The sequence below is a fragment of the Petaurus breviceps genome, unplaced genomic scaffold (genome assembly GCF_028583685.1).
Source record: "Petaurus breviceps papuanus isolate PSGF00001 unplaced genomic scaffold, PetGlider_PUasm1.0 91041, whole genome shotgun sequence".
Taxonomy (NCBI): Eukaryota; Metazoa; Chordata; class Mammalia; order Diprotodontia; family Petauridae; genus Petaurus; species Petaurus breviceps.
In genome coordinates this window covers 18404436-18424595 of record NW_027187400.1, presented here as the reverse complement: position 1 = coordinate 18424595, position 20160 = coordinate 18404436, and the positions used below count along the sequence as shown (strand labels likewise).

At 49.4% G+C, this 20160-nt stretch overlaps 2 protein-coding genes across 3 annotated transcripts in view; both read left to right on the top strand.

The window, feature by feature from the left end:
• The window catches only part of PLEKHM2 (pleckstrin homology and RUN domain containing M2), a 66589-nt gene extending 60671 nt beyond the window's left edge, over positions 1 to 5918 (top strand). For both annotated transcript variants that reach the window (XM_069078930.1, XM_069078929.1), the window contains 6 exons: positions 89 to 279; positions 555 to 620; positions 1358 to 1517; positions 2032 to 2211; positions 2292 to 2408; positions 4890 to 5918. In XM_069078930.1, the coding sequence (XP_068935031.1) occupies positions 89 to 279; positions 555 to 620; positions 1358 to 1517; positions 2032 to 2211; positions 2292 to 2408; positions 4890 to 5027 (852 nt within the window). In that variant the 3' untranslated portion in view covers positions 5028 to 5918. The remainder of the gene's footprint in view (positions 1 to 88; positions 280 to 554; positions 621 to 1357; positions 1518 to 2031; positions 2212 to 2291; positions 2409 to 4889) is intronic.
• A 2473-nt stretch (positions 5919 to 8391) lies between these two features.
• On the top strand, positions 8392 to 19483 carry SLC25A34 (solute carrier family 25 member 34). Its single transcript, XM_069078348.1, has 5 exons — positions 8392 to 9729; positions 11308 to 11373; positions 11577 to 11729; positions 13665 to 13799; positions 17822 to 19483. The coding sequence occupies exons 1-5, from the start codon at positions 9319 to 9321 to the stop codon at positions 18002 to 18004; spliced, it is 948 nt and encodes a 315-aa protein (XP_068934449.1). The 5' UTR covers positions 8392 to 9318; the 3' UTR covers positions 18005 to 19483.
• The last annotated feature ends 677 nt before the right edge of the window (positions 19484 to 20160 follow it).

The window sequence follows — 20160 nt, the reverse complement described above, 5'->3', positions numbered from 1 at the left end:
CTCTCTTTCTGTCTCTCTCTCTCTCTCTCTCTCTCTGTCTCTCCCTCTCTCTCTCTCTCTCTCTGTCTCTCTCTCTCCCCAACCATAGGCATCAGCAGTCACTGTGCGGTTCTATGGGCTGGTGCACTGGGAGGACCCTCTGGATGACACCCCAGGGCCTGTCCCCTGCCACTATTCCTCGATGGAGAACGTAGTCACCAAAGAAGGGATTCTGCACTATAAGGCCGGCACCTCGTACCTGGGCAAGGAGCACTGGAAGTCCTGCTTCGTGGTCCTCAGGTGTGTAGCCGAGGCAGGTTGGGACAAGGGCTCCGAGGTTCCCTGAACCCTTTGCCCCTGCAGTCTGGGGAGCAGTGGCACCTCATTGCCCCCATTGTAGACATGGGGCCTGTAGCTAGTAGACATTGGAGGTGGGGCGGAGCCCAGACCCCTGGCTCCCATGACTTCCCCATGTGCCTCTGAGCTTAGAGCTGCCAGGGTCCCCAGCAGAGGCCATCGTGCTGAGGACCTAGACCCGTCACCCTTCACCCCTGCCCTTATCTTCCTTCCTATAGCAATGGGATCCTCTACCAGTATCCGGACCGCACTGATGTCATCCCTCTGCTCTCTGTGAACATGGGGTAGGTATTTCTGGAGACTTGGAGGAGCAGGGAGGGTGGGCTTGCTGTCTTCATGCCTGGGACCCCAGCCCCCTGCAGACTTCCCAGGGCTCTTCTCCCTCGTTTCCCACTGATATGGAGCCTTAGAAGAGAGGGCCTAGCTAGGACGGAGACGTGAAAACCACCTTCAAGGGCTGGAATTTTTCAAAAGGAGAATCCAGACCTGTGATTTCATTGTGGTTGGGACCTCCCCAGTGAGGAAAATCCTTCTACCAATGCAGATAGCTGTTCTGCACAGTGGGAGGTAGTTGCCTGGACCACTGAAAAGTTATGAGACTGGCCCAGGGCCAAACAGGCAGTGTGTGACCCTGAGATCACACCCCCTTTCCCCTGCCTCTCCATCCTTATGAGAAAGACATAACATTTGGGAAGAAATCTGTGAACATGGACAAGCTCTAAAGGTGAGAGCTGGGAACCCCAGAGTTTTCTGGAACCATGCTGTGATCAGTGGTCAAGGACAAGGCTAGGGAAGAGAGCTTTCTGGTCTTTCTGAGCACTTAGGGGCTCAGAGGTTTTGGCAAAGCCCAGCCTTTAGGAGAAGCATCAGGAACGTCCCAGAGAGTTCCAAGGATGAGGCTTTTGGCCAGTGGGACACAAGCCAAGGCCAGCAGCCCCTTGGGCCTCTGGGGCATGGGTTGGGGTCACCCTGTGTCCCCTTCCCCCTTCCCTCCCTCACCCTGTTTCGCGGTTGGACCCAGGGGGGAGCAATGTGGCGGCTGCCGGAGGTCCAACACCACAGATCGGCCCCACGCCTTCCAGGTGATCCTTACTGACCGGCCCTCCCTGGAGCTGAGCGCCACTGACGAGACGGAGATGGCCGACTGGATGCAGCACCTCTGCCAGGCTGTTTCTAAAGGGGTGAGTTCTTATTGATGGGCAGACAGACAGCCCACACCCCAAGAGAGGAGAGGGGTAGGCTCCTAGGGCTCCTTGGGACTGGAACAAGACCAGACTTCCAGTTTGTGAGGGTAGTTTCCAATGACCTGCGATGAAGAGCCAGGAGGCAGGTGTGATGTAAGGCCCAGTTCACTGCTGTATGGTACAGCTGCATTTAGAGCCAGGAGCTGGGTTCTAATCTTACCTTAGACACATACTAGCTGTGAGAGCCTGGACAAGTGGCTTAACTTTTCTGGGCCTGAGTTTCCTCATCTATAAAACACAGGAGTTATATCTAATGTCTTTGAAGATCCCTTCCAATATTAAATCAATGGTCCTCTGCTTTCACCTGGTCTCTAGAAGGGAACCCTCCTAGACCCACCAGCCAAGAGTAGGAAAGGGTATCAGCAGCAGGGAGTGTGAGAGGGAAGGTGGAGCGAGAAGCCCGGGTCTTTGCTGGGCTGGCTGACCTTTGACTCCCTTGTCTGTGGCCCAGGTCATCCCCCAGGGCGTTGCCCCCAGCCCCTGCCTCCCCTGCTGCCTGGTGATCACCGATGACCGGCTCTTCACATGCCACGAGGATTGTCAGACCAGCTTTTTCCGCTCACTGGGCATGGCAGAGCTGGCTGACATCGCCACCGTTTCCACCGAGCCCGGCAAAGAGTACTGCGTCCTGGTGAGGACCAGAGATGCGGAGGTGTCTGGGGGGAGCCCTCCTGTATCCTCTTGGGCCCTAACTGTTTCCTCTGCCCCCAGGAGTTCTCCCAGGACCGGCAGCAGCTTCTCCCTCCCTGGGTCATCTATCTGAGTTGCACTACGGAACTGGACCGATTCCTCTCTGCACTGAGCTCTGGGTGGAGAGCTGTCTACCAGGTAACCCTCCTCGGGAACAGACCAAGGGACTAGGGGAGTCAGAACCCTGAACGGGGCCTGGACATGGAAAAACACATAACAGCAGTAACACCCCACAATATAGCTGAAGCACTTGAAGGGATCTGACCTTGGAGTAAGGAAGCTGGAGTCATATCCTGACACTAGGTCTGGGACCATGGAGATAACACCTACTATGTGCCAGACATTTGGAAAATATCCTCATTGGAGCCTTACAATGTCCCTGGGAGGTAGGGGCCGTTATTATGCCCATTTTACAGTTGAGAAAACTGAGGCAAACAGAGGTTAAGTGACTTGCCCAGGATCACACAGCTAGTAAGTGATGCCAGATTTGAACTCGGACCTTCATGACTCCAGGCACAGTGCTCTGTGCGCTTCAATTCCAGCTGCCATAGGTAGTTTTCTTAATCTCTCAGTGTCCCATACAACTCCCTTAAGACTAGGTATCAGAGGAATGACTGATCTTAACTGGTGAACAGTTTCCGCACTAGAAGCTCCCTACATTGTTTAAATCAGAGGTCCAGTCCAAAATGGTTTCCCATATTTACCATGGGACTTAGAGCCAGAAGGAGCCAGGAACCAAGGGGGGCTTGAGCCCCTCACCCTCTCTTCCCACTTCCCCACCTCTAAGGCCCTGCAGTGGCCTTGACATCGGCAGGGCCTGATTCAGGGTCCTGAAGCTGACCTTGAGATTCTTGGTCTCCTCGGCCTTGGCCATTTTGAGGCCTCTTTTTGCTGGTGTGCTGGCCCATGCCGCCATCCAGGTCAGAGTCATCTGGGTCCTCACCTGGTGCTTACACAATGCCGAACGGCATGACCAGATCCCTGCTGCCTTCCAGTGGGGGATGAGCTCTCCAGGGCACAGGCTCAGAACCATCCTAGAAAGGAAGTTGAAGGATATGGACCCACATCTTCTCATCCTGATTCCAAGGCCAGACCTCTTTCTGCTAAGCCCCACTTTCACACTGAGGTAGGCAACACAAGTGTGTGTTATCTCCACTCTCTGTGCATCAATTTCCCCATCTGTAAGACTGTGAAAATTGCACCTGGAATCCTTGCTTCACAGGGGGCCTGTGCAGCTCAAAAACGGATGTAGGCTAAGCCTCAGAAACACTCTAATCATGCCAGTTATCCCCTTTCAGTTCACTCTATTCCTCAGATATGGGGCTTTGGATAAAAATCTGCAGAATTCAGAAAGCCCTTTTGTCCAGAATTTCACTTCTCTCCCAGAAGGCTTTTTTACCAGGGGAGGACATGATAGGTGTCTTTAAGCACGTGAAAGGGGGATTAGTGTCGTTCTTCTTGGCCCCAGACCAGGACCAGCGGGTTAAAGTCACAGAGTCAGATTACTGTTTGATGTCCAGAAAACCTCTGTAAACATTGGAGCTGTCCAAAAGTGGGAAGGCTGGATTTTCTCCCCTCACTGGGGGTTCTCAGAAAGGGACCGGAAGATCCTTGTTGGGCAGGTTATAGAGGAGATTGGTTTTGTAGGTCAGGGTTGGCCTGGCTGCCCTCCAGAACCCCTTCCCATTCAGGTTGTCTCTGGTTGTGTGACAATTTCCTACAGAGGTTAGATGACCAGCCCAAGGTGACACACCTATTAAAGCCAAGACTCAATCTCAGATTCTTAGACTCCAAAACCAAAGCTCTTCTGACTAGTTCTCATTGTCCAGTGCCTGAGACATCTTAAATATTTGTTTAATAAATACCTATTTAATGATGATAATTAATAGTCATAGAACCTTGGGCCTGGAAGAAACCTTGCACCATAGGATGTCAGAGTTTATAGTCTGAGACAGATACCCGCCTCGACCTTCCATCTATGCCCCAGCTGTAGGCCGAGCTGGAGATGGGCAGAAGGGCCAGCAGGGACTCAGGCTCACCCAGGGTAACTGTGGCCCAGCTGGGACCAAACCCTAGGATCCAATCCGGGTCAGTCTGATTTTATTTTAACCTATAAATGTCTGCCTTGAGTTTGTAGCTCACGAGTTGGGAAGCACATCAGAGGTCATCTAGTCCAGTGTGCTCCCTTTGTCCAGGAGGAAACTGAGGCTCCAAGAAGAGGGAAGTGATTTATCCAGGGTCACCAAGGGGGATTAGAGCCTTTAATTCAAAGCCAGGTCCCATTTCTCAAAGGGCTTCCTGTTTTAATCCATGTGTAGGTGCATTTCAGAGAGTGCTGGATTTGGGGTGAGAGGACTTGGATTCCAATCTGCTGCTCATTTCCTGTGTGATTTTGAGGAAGTTATTTAATAACTCTACGCCCCCTTTCCCCCCCCCCATGCCTCAGTTTCCTCATCTGTAAAATGAGAGGTTTGGACAAGAGTAGCCTTTAAGACCTCAGCTTTAAATCTATGAACCCACAATTCTAGTCTGTTGACCCCCTTTTCCTCTGACTGCCCCCCAATCTCAAAGCAGGCTTCCTTGCCTCTTCCTTCTTCCCTTCCCCATCTCTCTCCACAGGTGGAGCTCCCACACAAGGAAATCCAGGAAACCTCCAACAAGAAGAAATTCGAAGATGCTCTGAGCCTCATTCACAGTGCCTGGCAGAGGAGTGACAGCTTGTGCCGTGGCCGAGCCTCTCGGGACCCCTGGTGCTGAGACCAGAGCTGGACTGTGCTCCGGGCCCAGCTCCTCCGAGCCAGCGGGAGGGAGAGGCCCCCCCTGGGCAAAGGATCTCCCTGCCCCAGTCTGCAGGGGGAGCGATGCACCCCCCCAGCCCAGACGGGGTCTTCTGGGGCTGTGTTCCAGGTGCCCGTGCTTTGGGAATGGGGTAGAGACAGAGAGTGAGCCCTGTGGGCTCTGCAGCGGCCCTCCCCTCATCCCGGGCCCAGACTGGGGGGTACCCTGCTGGCTTCAAGCTGATGCCGCTGATGACAAGAATAATAATAATATACAGATATCCCATGAAAGGTTCATGCCCGGCCGGCTGGAAGTCCTGTCTCTGCTTTGGGTTTCAGGCGGCAGCTGGGCCAGGGGAACGGGTGCATCCCAGGAGTGCCCCCTCCCAGCACCTATAAATGCCATGAGTCCGTGGCAGAAGGGGGAGCTTGTGTGCATGTCTTCATCTCCTTTCAGCTTCATCCCAAAGTGCAGGGCTCCAGTGCACACCCTGGGCAGAGGGTGGGTGGGTGGGTGCCTTCTCTGGATGTCTGGCACCAGTCACACACAACTCCCCCCTCCCCACAGTGACTGGGGCCAGAGGAGCTACCCATCAGCCAGGAGGGGAAAGCTGGGGTCAAGGACTGGGGGTCCAGACGAGGGGGATGCAGCCATCCCTGCCTCCATCCCTGATCTTGTCTCCTCCGTTAGGAAAGGCTTATGAGGCAACACAGGGCAAGGGGGGGCCTGGGGAAGGGGGGCCCCCCCTTCTCTACGCCATGCCTCCTCGGCCACAGGAACTTACAGGAATAGCCACAGCTCCCCCTCCCCTGGAGGGGATGGGAAAGGTTGTTTTTTTTTTTTTTTAATAAAAGACATTATATTATCTCAGTTTGTCAGTGGCTTATTTCCCGTTCCCACCCTTGAGCACCTCCGGAGCTCAGGATCCTCACTTCCCCTCCCTTTTATTTCTGACTTCCCATGGGTTCCTAAGCTTGAGAATGAGGAGAGTCCCATTTTTTGTCCTTCTATCCCCAGCGCCCTGCACACAGTAGGCACTTAATAAATGCTTATGCTCCCAGAAAGCACATTCCTCAGTACAAGCCTGTGAGGTTAGGGAGTGCCTAACATTTTACAGCAGGTGGGCAGATGCCCCAAGGGTACAGAGCTGGGCGAGTCAAAGCTGGATGAGAGGTGTCAAGCACCTGGGATCAGACTCCCTTACCTAGCTCAGTGACCTTGGGCCAGTCACAACCTCCCTAGGCATCAGTTTCTTAGTTTGTAAGATGAGGGAGTGACCACAAAACTCCCTTCCTAAACCTCCCATTCCATTTGCAGGGGTCATCCTGCCCTATCTTGGGTGAGGGGCAAGACCTGGAGTCCTTGAAGCACCTGCAAACGTGGTGGCTACTAAGGGTCACTGACCCTTTCTCTCTGTCAGGGGTTCATCTTGAATGAGTTGTTTTCATGGGATGCACACCCCAGGGGGCACATCCTGTCCCCACCCCCCGCCCCCATCACCCAGAGTCCTGTAGTTTAGATCTGGAAAGAGCTATCTAGCCCTGCCCCATCAACTTTCTGATGAGCAGGTATGTGGTCCCCGAGAGGTTAGCTGCCCTGCCCTGCCTGAGGTCAAGGACCACAGCCGAAGCCGCAGAGGGCTCGGAATCTAGTGGACTCTTCTCCTCCGGGGACTCAGCATCAGTAGCCCAAGCACACAGATCTGGAGATGGGAGGCCCTTTAGAGATCACCTAGCCTAATCTTTTCATTTTGAAAGAGCAAATGGAGGCCCAGAAAAGTCAACTGACTTCCCCAAGGTTGAGCAGTAAGAGTCTGAATTCTAATCCAGATCCTCATGGTCCAAATACAGTCAGAGCCCTTCCTCTCTCTCTCTGAGAAAGGGGTCCCCCACAAATGCCCCAGATGATCAGACATTAGTAGATGGGGGAAATCCCCGAGGTCTGAGTGTCTGTAAGCTCAGTGTGATGTGAATGCCAAAAGAACTTAGGCCGTTAACCCTGGGCAGCATTAACCAGAATAGTCAGTCAATATGCATTTATTAAGCACCTTTCTATGTACCAGACACTGTGCTAGGCACTGGGGAGTACAAAGAAAGGCAAAAGATAATCCCTGCCTTCAAAAAGTTCACAGTTTAATGGGGGAGACTACATGAAGGAATGATGAATGAAGCATTTATTAAGTGCTTACTGTGTGCCAGACTGTGCTAAGACCAAAGACGGTCCCTGACCTCAAGGAGTTCACATGTGATCAATTGTGCATCATCAAGGACACACAGGGTAACCAGGAAATAACAAGATATCCCAAGTCCTCTTACCCCTACTCAGGGCCCTTCTGGAATAAGGGCACAGTCAGTACCAGGCACCACACTTAGCCAAGAGGTGATGTTACATAAGTGAAGACGTTGCTATTGAGCAAACATTAATTTGTCACCTTTTTTATTCCCCATTAGACTGTGAACTCCTGGACGTCAGGGATGGTCTCAAACATAGTAGGTATTTATTTCTTGATTGACTTATGCCTACTATGTGCCAGGAACCATGCCAAGTTCTGGGGATGCCATGAAAAAAAATCACAGTTCTTGCCTTCAAAGAACTTACATTCTTCGGAAGGTAGATACAAGATGTAAACAAATAGTAAATAGAAGGTAATTTCAGAGAGCTAAACTGGGCAGAGGGGCCAGGAATTAGGAGCCTGGGAGTTAAGGGTTTTAAGAGGTGGAAGTGAGAAGTAAATTCCAGGCATGAGACCAGCCCTTGCCAAGTGCCAAGTGGGAGGCTAGTCTGGCTAAAACATACAGTCCTTAAATGGAGAAGAAAGGTAGGTAGGAACCAGAGAGGTAGGTAGAGGCAGGTAGGGGACACCATAGTGCACAGAGCACTGGGGTTGGAGTTAGGAAGACTGGAGTTCAAATCCAGCCTCAGACACTTACTAGCTATGTGACCCTGGGCAAGTCACTTAACTGCTCTCTGCCTCAGTTTCCCCAGCTACAAAATGGGAATAGTTATAGCACCTACCTTCCAAGGTTGTTGTGAGAATCCAGTGAGATGATATTTGTAAAGTGCCTCTTACATAGTAGGAGCTTAATAAATGCTTAATGCTTGTTCCTCCTCTTCCTCCTCCTCTTCCTCCTCCCCCTTCTCTCCCCCTCCTCTACCTCCACCCCTCCCCCCCCCCCTTGCCCCTTCCCCTCTCCCCCCTCTTCCTCCTCCTCCTCTTCCTCCTCCCCTCCTCCCCCTACTCTTCCTCCTCCTCTTCATCCTCCCCCTCCTCTTCTTCCTCCTCCAGATAATGGAGGACTTTAAATGCAAGGCTGAAGCCTCCTCCTGAAAGTTTGTGAACAGGGCAATGACAAGATCAGATCTGGGTTTTAAGAGCATGCATCTGGTAGCTAAGTAGAAACCCTGAGACCAATTAAGTATTTATTAAGAACCTAATAAAGGCAGCTAGGTGGCCCTATAGGCACTAGTTCTGCTTGCACTCCATCAGAAGGCAAAGTGACTTGCCCAGGGTCACACAGATAGTAAAGTGTCTGAGGCTGGATTTGAACCCACATTTTCCTGACTCCAGGTCTAAAGGTCTAGCCACTGTGCAACCCACCTGGAGGGAGAGAGGGAGGGAGGGCAGTTGACTCTGCTAGTTAGGCTTTCCTCTGCTCCTCTCCCTCCCTCCTGCCCTGGAGCTTTTCTGCCCATCCTCACTCCACCCTGCAGTGACCTTTCCTCCAGATCCCAGGGCCTAGGCACCTCCCCCAAGCCAGGGAGGTGTGAGGAGCCGCAGCCTCGGGGATTGGCCCGGCCCAGGCAGTGGGAACGTCTTGGCGCCCAGCTTGGGTTCCTGCCTGAGTGGGCACTGGCTGGGCTGGAGACAAGATTCAGTGGTCCAGAGGACACTTGAGCTTGGTGAGCCGGGCAGCTGCTGTCTCCTACAAGATTTGGGTCTGCCTAGTGTCCTCCCCTCTGTCGCCTGCCCTCTTTCCCCTTAGCTCCCGTCCTCTGTTCCCTGAGAATGCCTTTTCTTCCTTGTTCCTAGCCCTCCCTTCACCTGTTCCCAACCTACCCCATGTACCTTTACCCCTCTGTTCCCTGGTCCTAGCCCTCTGGCCCCTCCGCCCTGTGCCTTGCATAGTAGCTCGAGCCACTCCCTGTGGCCATCTCACCCCCCCTTCCCTCCCCCACCCTGCAGGTGGGCCGAGCCTTTGTTTGTTCACATCCCAGCCCATGCCCCTACTCTGGTCATAGCTCCCCTTGTTCCCTGAGCCAGAAAGGGGCCATGGAGAGCCCCCCTGTAGCCAGCGGGGCTGTGCCTGTGTCTGTGTCCCCAGCTGTGGACCTTGTACTGGGTGCTTCAGCCTGCTGCCTAGCCTGTGTCTTCACCAATCCCCTGGAGGTGGTAAAGACAAGGCTGCAGCTCCAGGGTGAGCTGCAGGCCAGGGGGACGTACTCCCGGCCCTATAGGGGGCTCCTGCGCTCTGTGAGCACTGTGGCACAGGCTGATGGGCTTTGGGGACTGCAGAAGGGACTGGGAGCTGCCCTGCTCTACCAGGGGGTTATGAATGGAGTCAGATTCTACTGCTATTCTCTGGCCTTGGAGGCTGGCCTCACCCAGCACCATGGGGGCACTGTGGCTGCTGGGGCATTGGCCGGAGCTCTGGGAGCCTTCATCGGGAGCCCGGCATACCTGGTGAGTAGACTGGCATAGCCTTCACTGCCTTCTCCCCCCCTCTTAACAAAGGACACCAGTGCCAGAAGACACCCTCTGAGTCCTGGAGTTCTTAACTCCAACGGGTTCATGAGTTTGGATAGGAGAGGAAAGGGTTTTTTCAAGTTTTATTTTCACCATCTCCTAACTGAAATTTGGCATTTCTTCCAATTATGAATTTTTTTAATTGTTCTAAGAAGGAGGAACCTGTAGTTTTCACCAGACTGCAAAGGGGTCCATGACATTAAAAAAAGGCTAACAACCCCTGATTTAGTTCGACTATCCCTCTCATTTCACAGATGAAGCAAATGATACCCAGAGACAGGGGCAAGTGATTTGACCAAGGTCACGTAGGTAGATAGTCACCCAGCCAGGATTCAAACCCATGTCTTCTGATTCCAAATCTTGTGCTCCTCCTAGGAGGAATGGAAGAACGGGTGAAAGTGTCAGGGAGGCTGATTTTGGCTCAGGAGAGAGAAAATCTTCTTAACAGCTGCCCAAAGTGAAGTAGGCTACCCAAGGAGGGGAAGGGTTAGAATGTTCACCAATGGAGGGGTTCCAGCCGAGGCTTCTTTTTGGTCCCAACTCAAATCCTACCTCCTACAGGGAGCCTTCCCCAGCCCCTCTCAATTCCAGTGCCTTCCCTCTGTTAATTATTCCCTATTTATCCTGGATAGAGCTTGCTTTTGTAGATATTTATTTGCATGTTGAACTCCCTACTAGAGTGCAAACTTTTGCCTCTTTGTAACCCCGACACTTAGCATAATGTCTGGCACAAAGTAGCTTAATAAACGTTTATTGAATGAATGAATGGAGGCTGGACAACCCCTTATCAGACTAGGCGCTCCCGGTACCATGTGACATCTAAGGGTCCTAATGCTGAGATTTTTTGACTTAGGATCATGGCTTTAGAGTTGGGAGGGTCCTCAGTGGTCATCTATCATGCTTCCTCCTTTTGCAGATAAGGAAACTGAGGCCCAGGGAGGTTAAGGAGGCCAGGTGAGTAGGAAGGGTGGGATTTGAACCCAGCTGACCCATCTGGTCTAGCGCTCTGTACTTAATTGTTAGAGCTGTTCCAAAGTGTTGTCCCTTCCTGGAGGGCTTCAAAGGGAGGATGGTTGACCCACCTGTCAGGGATGTTGAAAGAGGGATCCCAGATATTGGTTGGACTAGGAGCCCTCTGAGGATTTTTTTATTCTGAGATTATTGTATTCAGTCAGAGATCCCCTAGGGGCAAGGACTGGGAGAAATTAGTGGTTCTCTGCCCCATGGACATTTTCCTCTATGGAGAGTGTGGAATAGCCCCTTGGCCTGTGGCCTACTGGGGACTGTCACCTGCTTCCACTCTCCCCACCCTGCTCTGTATATCAAGGCAGAGCTTAGAGTCATAAGACCTGAGTTCAAATTCCAGCCATGCTTTTCTTACTACCTATGTGATTCTGGGCAAATCACAGTGTCTCTGGCTCTCGGGTTCCTCATAAATAAAATTATGGGGGTCTTGGATGCTCTTGAAGACCTGTTCCAACCCTAGATCTGTGATGCTGTGATCTATCTTTTCAGGTCAAAACACAGCTGCAGACAAAGACAGCGGCTCCCCTGGCTGTTGGACATCAGCACCAGCACCAGGTGAGGGGTCTTCTCCCTTTCTTCCCCTCTCCAAGGAGTTTGCCTGTCTGAGCACTGCTGTTCTACCTCCTGGACCCCAGGCTAAGAGCCTCAAGGGGCTCCAGAAGGGGAGTGGGACCACTTATCCCCAAGGGCCCGGCTACCCCCAGGATGGGCAGGAAGCCGGTCAGTCTGTCCTCTCTTCTTTCTTTCTCTCTCCACAGACTGCCTTTGGTGCCTTGGAAACCATCTGGCGGCAGCAGGGACTCCCAGGTCTATGGAGAGGAGTTGGTGGGGCCGTGCCCAGGGTCATGGTGGGATCGGCCGCCCAATTGGCCACCTTCGCTTCGGCCAAAACGTGGGTACAGGACCATGAGGTGAGGGGTCTCGGGGTACTCAACTCCCTGAAACAGCTCACATTTCTAAAGCAATTTCAGTTTGACAGAGTGCTTTATTCACAACTCAGCGAGCTAGGTAGTACAGGGTTTATTATCACCATTTTACTAGTGAGGAAATTGAGGCCCAGGTTGGGGAAGTAGTATGTCCAAAGTTATATAGTCAAACATGAGGCTAGCACCTGGGTTTCAGGAACACCCTATCCAGAGCTTCTGGCAAAGAATCATGGTATTTTTGAGCTAAGGGACCTTACCTAGTGGATAGGACACAATGGGACAGAATCAAGATGGCGGAACTAGAGGAAACAGTACAGCCTAGCTCCCTACTAAACCTCCTCCACAAAGGCCTAGAAAATACACCAGACTGAATTCTGTTTGAGAAAGCCAAGAAAAAGTCCCAGTGAGCCATTTTTCCAGCCTGGGGGTGGGGGGGAGAAGGGAGTGCTTTGGAAGATGCGGAAGATAGTGCACTTGGAGAAGAACTTATTTCTTCAGGTACTTACTAGCTGTGAGATCCTTGATAAGTCACTTAAACAGTGGCACAGGATGATGGGCTTTGGGGACGGCAGAAGGGACTGGGAGCTGGGAATAATAATATCACCGCCTCCAGGGCTTTTACCAAATAAATATGCCTTACAAAACTCCAAGGGCTATATTGCTATGGTTCAGTTGTGTCTGACACCATTTGGGGTTTTCTTGGCAGAGATATTGGAGTGGTTTGTCATTTCCTTCTCCAACTAAATTTACAGATGAGGAAACTGAGGCAAACAGGGTTAAGTGCCCAGGGTCAGACAGTAAGTGTCTGAGGCCAGATTTAAACCCAGGAAGATGAGTCTTCCTGACTCCAAGTTCTGACTTCTATCCACTGCACCACCTAGCTGCCCCTAAAAGGATCATATAAACATCTGATATTAATATTATTCTCTGTTCTAACCCCCTCATTTAAAAAAATTTTTTTTCTTCAGTGAAAATTCTCCTTTTCCCCAGCCCACAATGAGAAAGAAAAATAAAACCTTCATTGCAAACAGGTATAGCCAAGCAAAAAAAATGTCCAAATTGGCCATGTGTCATTTTCACACAGACACACACAGACATATACATATATGTACACGCACATGTGTACATGTGTGTGTGTCTATGTATCAATATGCACTCTATCAGCTCTCTAACAGGAGGTGGATGGCCTTGGAAATTGTGGTTGGCCATTGTGTTGATGACAGTTTTCAAGTCTTCCAAAATTGTTTGCTTTACAATGTTATTGTTATTGTATAACATTTTCTCCCTGGTTCTGCTCACTTCATTCTGCATCAGTTCATATAAATCTTCTCAGGTCTTTCTGAAACCATCCCTTTCATCATTTTTTCTAGAATAAAAATGTTCTATCACATTCATATGCTTGTTCAGCCATTCCCCAGTTGGGTACTCCACCAGTTTCCAGTTCTTTGCCACCACAAAAAGAGCTGTTATAAATATTTTTGTACATATGGGTCCTTTTCTTTCTTTTATTTCTTTGGTCTATAGACCTATGGGTCAAAGGATATGCATAGTTTAATAGTTTTTGAGATATAGTTCCAAGTTTCTTTACAGAATGGTTGGACTGGTTCACTGATCCACCAAGAGGCCTCTTGTTTTCCCACAGCCTCTCCACCATTTCTCATTTTTTTCTTTTTGATCAATTTTGGCAATCTGATGCAACCTCCTCATTTATATAGACATTAAATGACTTCCCCAAAGTCACACAGAGTCAGTGGCAGGTCTAGAACACAGGTCCCCCAAACAGGTTCTTTTCGCTCCAATCTGTGGTCCCATCTATCCAGGAGGGACATTAAGTGAGTTTTATAAAGTAAGACGAGGGTTGAAGTTTCAGAGGGGAGAGGAGTCTGGGATCAGCTTATGGGGCTTCCTGTCTCCTTGCAGTGGTTCCAGAAGGACAGCTGGCTGGTGGCCCTGGCTGCGGGTATGATCAGCAGTGTGGCAGTGGTCATTGTAATGACACCATTTGATGTGGTCAGCACCCGCCTGTACAATCAGCCTGTGAACCCAACAGGAAGGGTGAGTACATAGGGAGTACATGGGATGTGGATAGAGGGAGTGAAGAAGTGGGCATGGCATGCAGGAGGCCTGGTAGGAGATGGAGGGGGTATGTAGTTCTACACATTGGTCAGACAGACACAGATATACACCCATAGGATCTTCTGTCTAGAGTCAGAAAATCTTAGCGTTTATTGCGTTCCAACCCTTTCCCCATTATACAGAAGAGGAAAGTGAGGCCCAGAGAGATGTAACTTTCACCAAGATCACACAGGTACTAGTTGTAATAGACCTGGGATCTGAACCCAGGGCTTTTGACTCTAAAATCCCATGCTCTTTCCCCTGGGCCCCACTGCCTCCTATCTTTGTGGTAGAGACTGTGGCTCTTGAGGACTCCCTGGATCTCGGGTCATATGGATGTAGCAACCCATCCAGACCTTCTTGTCTAAAGATACTTTTGCCCATGTCCTCCATAGGGATCCAGTCAACACACTGGAGGTCTTTCTCAGTCCTTCCTTATACTCTCCCCATCTGTAACAAGTCACCCAGGTCAGTTTCCAATATTCTCCCAGGCCCAGCCCGTCTTCTCTTTTTTCCATCTTTTTTCTTACCACTTGAAGCTGGCTTCAGGTATGATCCTGGCAACTGTCCAGGCCTACTGTCTGCTGCTAAGTCCTGAGAGTCTCATCCCCAGCAGGCTGACTCCTGGATGGTGAATTCTTTGACCAAAGCAACCCAGGACCTCCCCCATCCTTAAATTCAATGAACATTTATTAAACCCCTATCAAGTGCAAGGCACTGTACTCTTGAGCTGGAGACCAACCAAATCATTTATTAAATGCTTATTATGGGACAGTGCCAAGTGCTACAAAAATAAGGAAGCAAGTTGGTTTGTGCCCTGAAGGAGTTTACACTCTAACAGAAGACAATGGGTAGAGTTTGGAACTGACTAGGGAGTGCCACAGGGGCCTGGATCTGGGCAGGAAAAGATGAAAATTCACCACTCACAGTTCAGGGTCCCAGGGGAGAGTCCTGTTTCCAGTAGGAGGAGGGCAAGGGTGAAGGTAGCATAGTTTGGAAATGGCCAGGAAGTTATGGGATAGATGTGACCAAGGTCCTGCCCTCAAGGAGCTTACACTATGTTGGGATGTACAGATAGATGTGACATAGGCCCTGCCCTCAAGGAGCTTGCAATCTAACAATAGCTGATCTTTATGTAACGCTTTGCAGACATGACTTCCCTGGATCTTCACAAACAGTCCTGTGAGGTAGGCAGGACAGCAGCTATTGATAGCCTCATTTTACATTTATGGAAAAACAAAGATTAAGTGACTTTGCCAGGGTCCCACAAGTATAGTAAGTAGCTCCTGAGCTGATATTCAAACTCAAGCCTTCTGGCCAACAAGGTTCTTTCTAATATTTATACACACACACACACACACACGTATATGTGTGTGTGTATATGTATGTATATGGGGGGGTGTGTATATATATATATATATAAATATATATAAAACATTTGATTTTAAAACTTTGAATTCCAGATTCATTCCCTTCCTCCCTTGTCACCCTTACTGAGAAGATAAGCAATTCAATATGGGTTGTACATGTGTAGCTATGCATAACATTTCCATACTGGATATATTGTAAAAGACTGACTACATTTCCCTCCCTCCTATCCCACCTCCCACTTGTTCTATTCTCTACTTTGATCCTGTCCCTTTTCAAAAATGAGTGCTTCTAACTTCCCTCTCCCCCAGCCTGCCCTCCCTTCTATTATCCTCCCTCTCATCCCCTTCCCCCCTACTCTCCTGTAGGGTGAGATACCATATTTAGTGTGTATGTCATTCCCTCCCTAAGCCAAATTCAATGAGAATAAGGTCGACCCTTTTGACTTCCTGTTCTTCCCCTCCATTGTAACCATTTTCCCTTACCTCTTCTGTATGAGATAGTTTATCCCATTCTGTCTCTCCCCATGTCCTCTCGTTAAATTCTTCTCTCACCTCTCAATTTCACCTTTTAACTATCACCCCTTCCTATTCAATTGGTCCTGTACCCTCAATGTATACCTGTACACATATATACACACATTCACCATATGTATCCATATGCCCATACACCCTCCTATATAGACATATATATGTGTGTATACACACACACACACACACACACACACACACTTCTATTCCCTTCAGTTATTCTTTACTGAGAAAAGTTTCATAAGGTACAATTATCATTTTTTCCATGTAGGAATGTTAATAGTTCAACTTTGATAAGTTCCTTATGATTTCTTTTCCCTGTTTACCTTCTCATTCTTCTCTTGCTTCTTGTATCTCAATGTCAAATTTTCTATTCAATTCTGTTTTTTTCATCAAGAATGCTTGAAAATCCTCTATTTCACTGAATGACCATATTTTCCCCTGAAACATGATACTCAGTTTTGCTGGGTAGGTGATTCTTGGTTTTAATCCCAGCTCCTTTGACCTGCAGAATATATTCCAAGCCCTTCGATCCCTCAGTGTAGAAGCTGCCAGATCCTGTGTTATCCTGATTGTGTTTCCACAATATTCAAATTGTTTCTTCCTGGCTGCTTATAATATTTAATTCTGGAAACCGCCACAGCTGCTGGTGATCTGAAGTCCCTCCAGCTGGTGGTTGGTCAGGCCCGCCCTGGGGCTAAAACCTCCGGCTCAGGCGAGGCTGGGGTTGGCTCCCAGAGCCCTTCGCTGGCTGCTCCCTGGCAGCCTGCTGGGCTATCCCCAGTGGGAGGTTAGCTTCTCTGTGTCATTTTGTGGGTTCTGTAGCTCCAAAGTTTGTTCAGTCACCTTTTACATGAATTGCTTTTTCTAATATTTCTAACATTGCTTTCTCTGGGGGACAGGAGGAGTTTACATGCCAAGAAGAATGAAATAGGATATGCAGAAGAATTAGGGAAATAGGAAGAGAGGAGTCACAGTCCCCTGGAGGATGGGAAATCAGGAGTGACTTAATGGAGAAGCTAGCACCTGAAATGGACCGTGAAGGGAGCAGGGACGGGGGGACTCTAGGAGACAGAATGGGTAGGAAGATTATATTCTAGGCACCACTAACCACAGAGAGCAGGGAGAGAATAGGATGAGAACAGGGATGGAAGTTTATCTCATTAGGCAGAATGGAGAATTACTCGAGGGGAATTAATGTGAGAAAAGGGTAGCCAAATAGCTTGGAACCAGTTTGGCCTTTACCTAATAGGATGCTAGGACTTAGATCTGGAAGGAGTCTTGGGGAGCAGCTAATTCCTCGTTTAATTGATGAGAAAGCTCAGACCTTGAGAGAGAAAGTGATTTGCCCAAGGTCCTACAGATAGTAAGTAACAGAGCCAAGATTTGAGCCCAGCCTCTCTGACTTGACTGTGAGGATTGGAGTTGATTCTTTCTTTTTTGGTGGGTGATCAGAAGTCTTTATTGTTTGTTCACTCATCTTTTGGTTATGCCTGACTCTCCATGACCCCATTTGCGGTTTTCTTGGCAGGGATACTGGAGTGGTTTGCCATTTTCTTCTCCAGCTCATTTTACAAATGAGGAAACTAAGGCAAACAAGGTTAAGTGACTTGCCCAGGGTCACACAGCTAGTAAGTGTCTGAGCCTGGATTTGAACTCAGGAGGATGAGTCTTCCTTACTCCAGACCCAGCACTCTATGCACTAAGGCACCACCTAGTTGCTCCAAATCTAGAAGAGATAACTAATTACACATTCAGGCAAGCATGGAGACCTGGGGTTCTTAACTTGGGGTCCACAGATTTCCAAGGAGGCTGTGGAGTGATTTGGGGCAAGGGGTCCATGAAAGAAAAAAATAGGAGGGAGATGACATTAGTTTACTCTGTAATCTATATTTTATTGTATGCATTTAAAAACATAATTCTGAGAAGACATGCACAGGCTTCACCAGGTGGCCAAAGGAATGTCCAGTTCATAAAAAAGATGAAGAAACTTTAAGGTAGAGAATGATCAGAGCATGTGGAAGATAAATGAGTGACACCCCTGCCTTCCTGTCCTATCCCCAGGGCCAGCTGTACCGAGGTGTCCTTGACTGCTTGCTGAAGACCTTTCGGGCAGAGGGTCCCCAGGCTCTCTACAAGGGTCTGGCACCTGCCTATCTACGCCTGGGCCCCCACACCGTCCTCAGCCTGCTCTTCTGGGATGAGCTCCGGAAGCTCATCTACCGATTCCAACACCAGGGAGCCTAGGGCCCCTTCCTGGCCCTCCTCCAACAGCACGAAGAGCCCAGAATTCAGGACCCTCCCTGCCCCAAGAGGCTCTCCATCCTCCCTTACCCTGGCCCCACCCCATCTTCATGGCAACATTGAAAGGACTCATGGTGGGTGGTCCTGGAAATGGTGAGCCAGTGGGGGGACCCTCCATGTAGAATGGGAGAGAACAATTGTCAGTCATAGACTAAAGGAGGGAAGGTACTAAACCCAAGAGACTATTGTCAGTAGGACTGGAATGGGTTAGGGAATGTTCAGAGGACAATACTTTAGTTTCTGTTTCCAAGAGGGCCAACTTCCTGTCCTTGGGTCCATGGCCACAGGTTATACCCCTCCTAAACACAGTCGAGTTTCTGGGAAATATGGTTTCTGATTTCCAGTGACCCAGGGGAGTGTGGATGCCTCATGTACCCCATTCGCACTCCTAGGGAAACACTGACACAAAAGTCAGAAGTAGGAGGAGGGGGGTCCAAGATGATTCATGGATCACAGCCAGAAGGGACCTTAGAGATTACTTAATCCAAACCGCTCATTTTACAGAAGGGGAAACTGAGGCCCAGAGAGGTCACACAACAGAGCTGGGATTTGAAAACACATCCTCAGACTAATGCACTGCCATTTATCCTCATTAAATACAATGACTACAACATGAAAATGTTCTTTAGAACACAGAATGTTAGAATTCAGAATATACAGTTTATGACATAGGAGAAGTGACATGAAGAACATTGGACCTGGAATCAGAAACACATGGGTTCAAAACTGAGCCTTAGAAACTTGTTGGCTATGTGACCTTGGGCAAATCATTTCTCTGTGACTCAGTTTCCTTCATCAGTAAAAAGATGGGGTTGGATTCAATGGCTTCAAAGTTAACCTTCCTTTGGGTAACTAACTGAAGTCACACACACATACAAAGAGTAATACAGTGTAAGAATGTTGTTGAAATGAAGCCCCTTCCCATAAATTGCTTCTTCCTAGCCCCCCACCACTCCTGGGGAATTTGGTTAAGCAAAGTCACTGTCACCATCTCATAGATATAGAAGCCCCAGAGAGGGGCAGCATCTTGCCCAGTGTAACACAGCAAGAGGGTAATTAATAATGATAATAGCACTTTAAGGTTTCAAAGGGCTTTTAAAGTCTTATCCATTGGATCCTCACAACAACCCTGGGAGTAGTAGGTGTTATTATTATTATTATCTTCTTCATTTTACAGTTGAGGAAACTGAGGCAAACAGGTAAAGTGATTTTCCTGGGGTCACAGAGCTAGTCAATGCTTGAGACTGAATTTGAACTCAGCTCTTCCTGACTTCACCACCTAATGAAGAGAAACTGTAGGTGAACCCCCTTGGTCACAATAACAATTGACTTTGGGGCTGAGGGGCTCCCCCAGAAACCCTACAAACACTCCAGGTCCCCCTGCCCCACTCCGAATGAATAAAGTTTTCTATTTTTGATTAATTTTGGCATTTTGCTCTTGGCCCCTTATTTTTCTAGTCTGTTCCCTGCTTTTGTCCTCATTGCTTCCCTTTGGGGAGGGGGAGAGCGGGGAGGTGGTAGGAGAAGAAGGTTATAGTTGGAAGAAAGTGTTGGAAATGGGTCACCCAGGTGAGTTTCCATGGTCTCTACCCCATTCCCAGCACTGGCTGTGGGTGCCTGCTTCCCCCTTGTGGTGACAATGGGAAACTGCAGGACTGAATTTTGGGGGCGAGATTGGAATGGAATGGAAATTTTGGGGTTGGGGGATCCTCAGACCTCAGGATAAGGAAGGAGAGAAAGTCTCAGGCTCCTGGTGGATTGAGTGTCCTCTGGCACCTGGATATGGGAGTGGGGAGCCTCAGAACTCAGGCTGCCCAAAGATTCAGAGCTTTAGATCTCTGGAGCAAAGGTAAGAAGAAGGAGGGTGTGGTCACATCTGTCCTTGGTTTCTCCAGTTTCCAGACAGACATACCGAGGATGGACAGAATAGAGGCTCTTACCCCACCCTGAACATCTGGGCTCAGGTCCTCAGCCCCCACCCTACAGTCTGAGTCCTGTGCATTGTCAGGGCCCTGGGGGGCTGTTGGTCACAGGAGTACAGAGCTGGGTGGAGGAGAGAAATAAGAACTGGACCTGGACTCAGGACTCTGAAGGCCTCA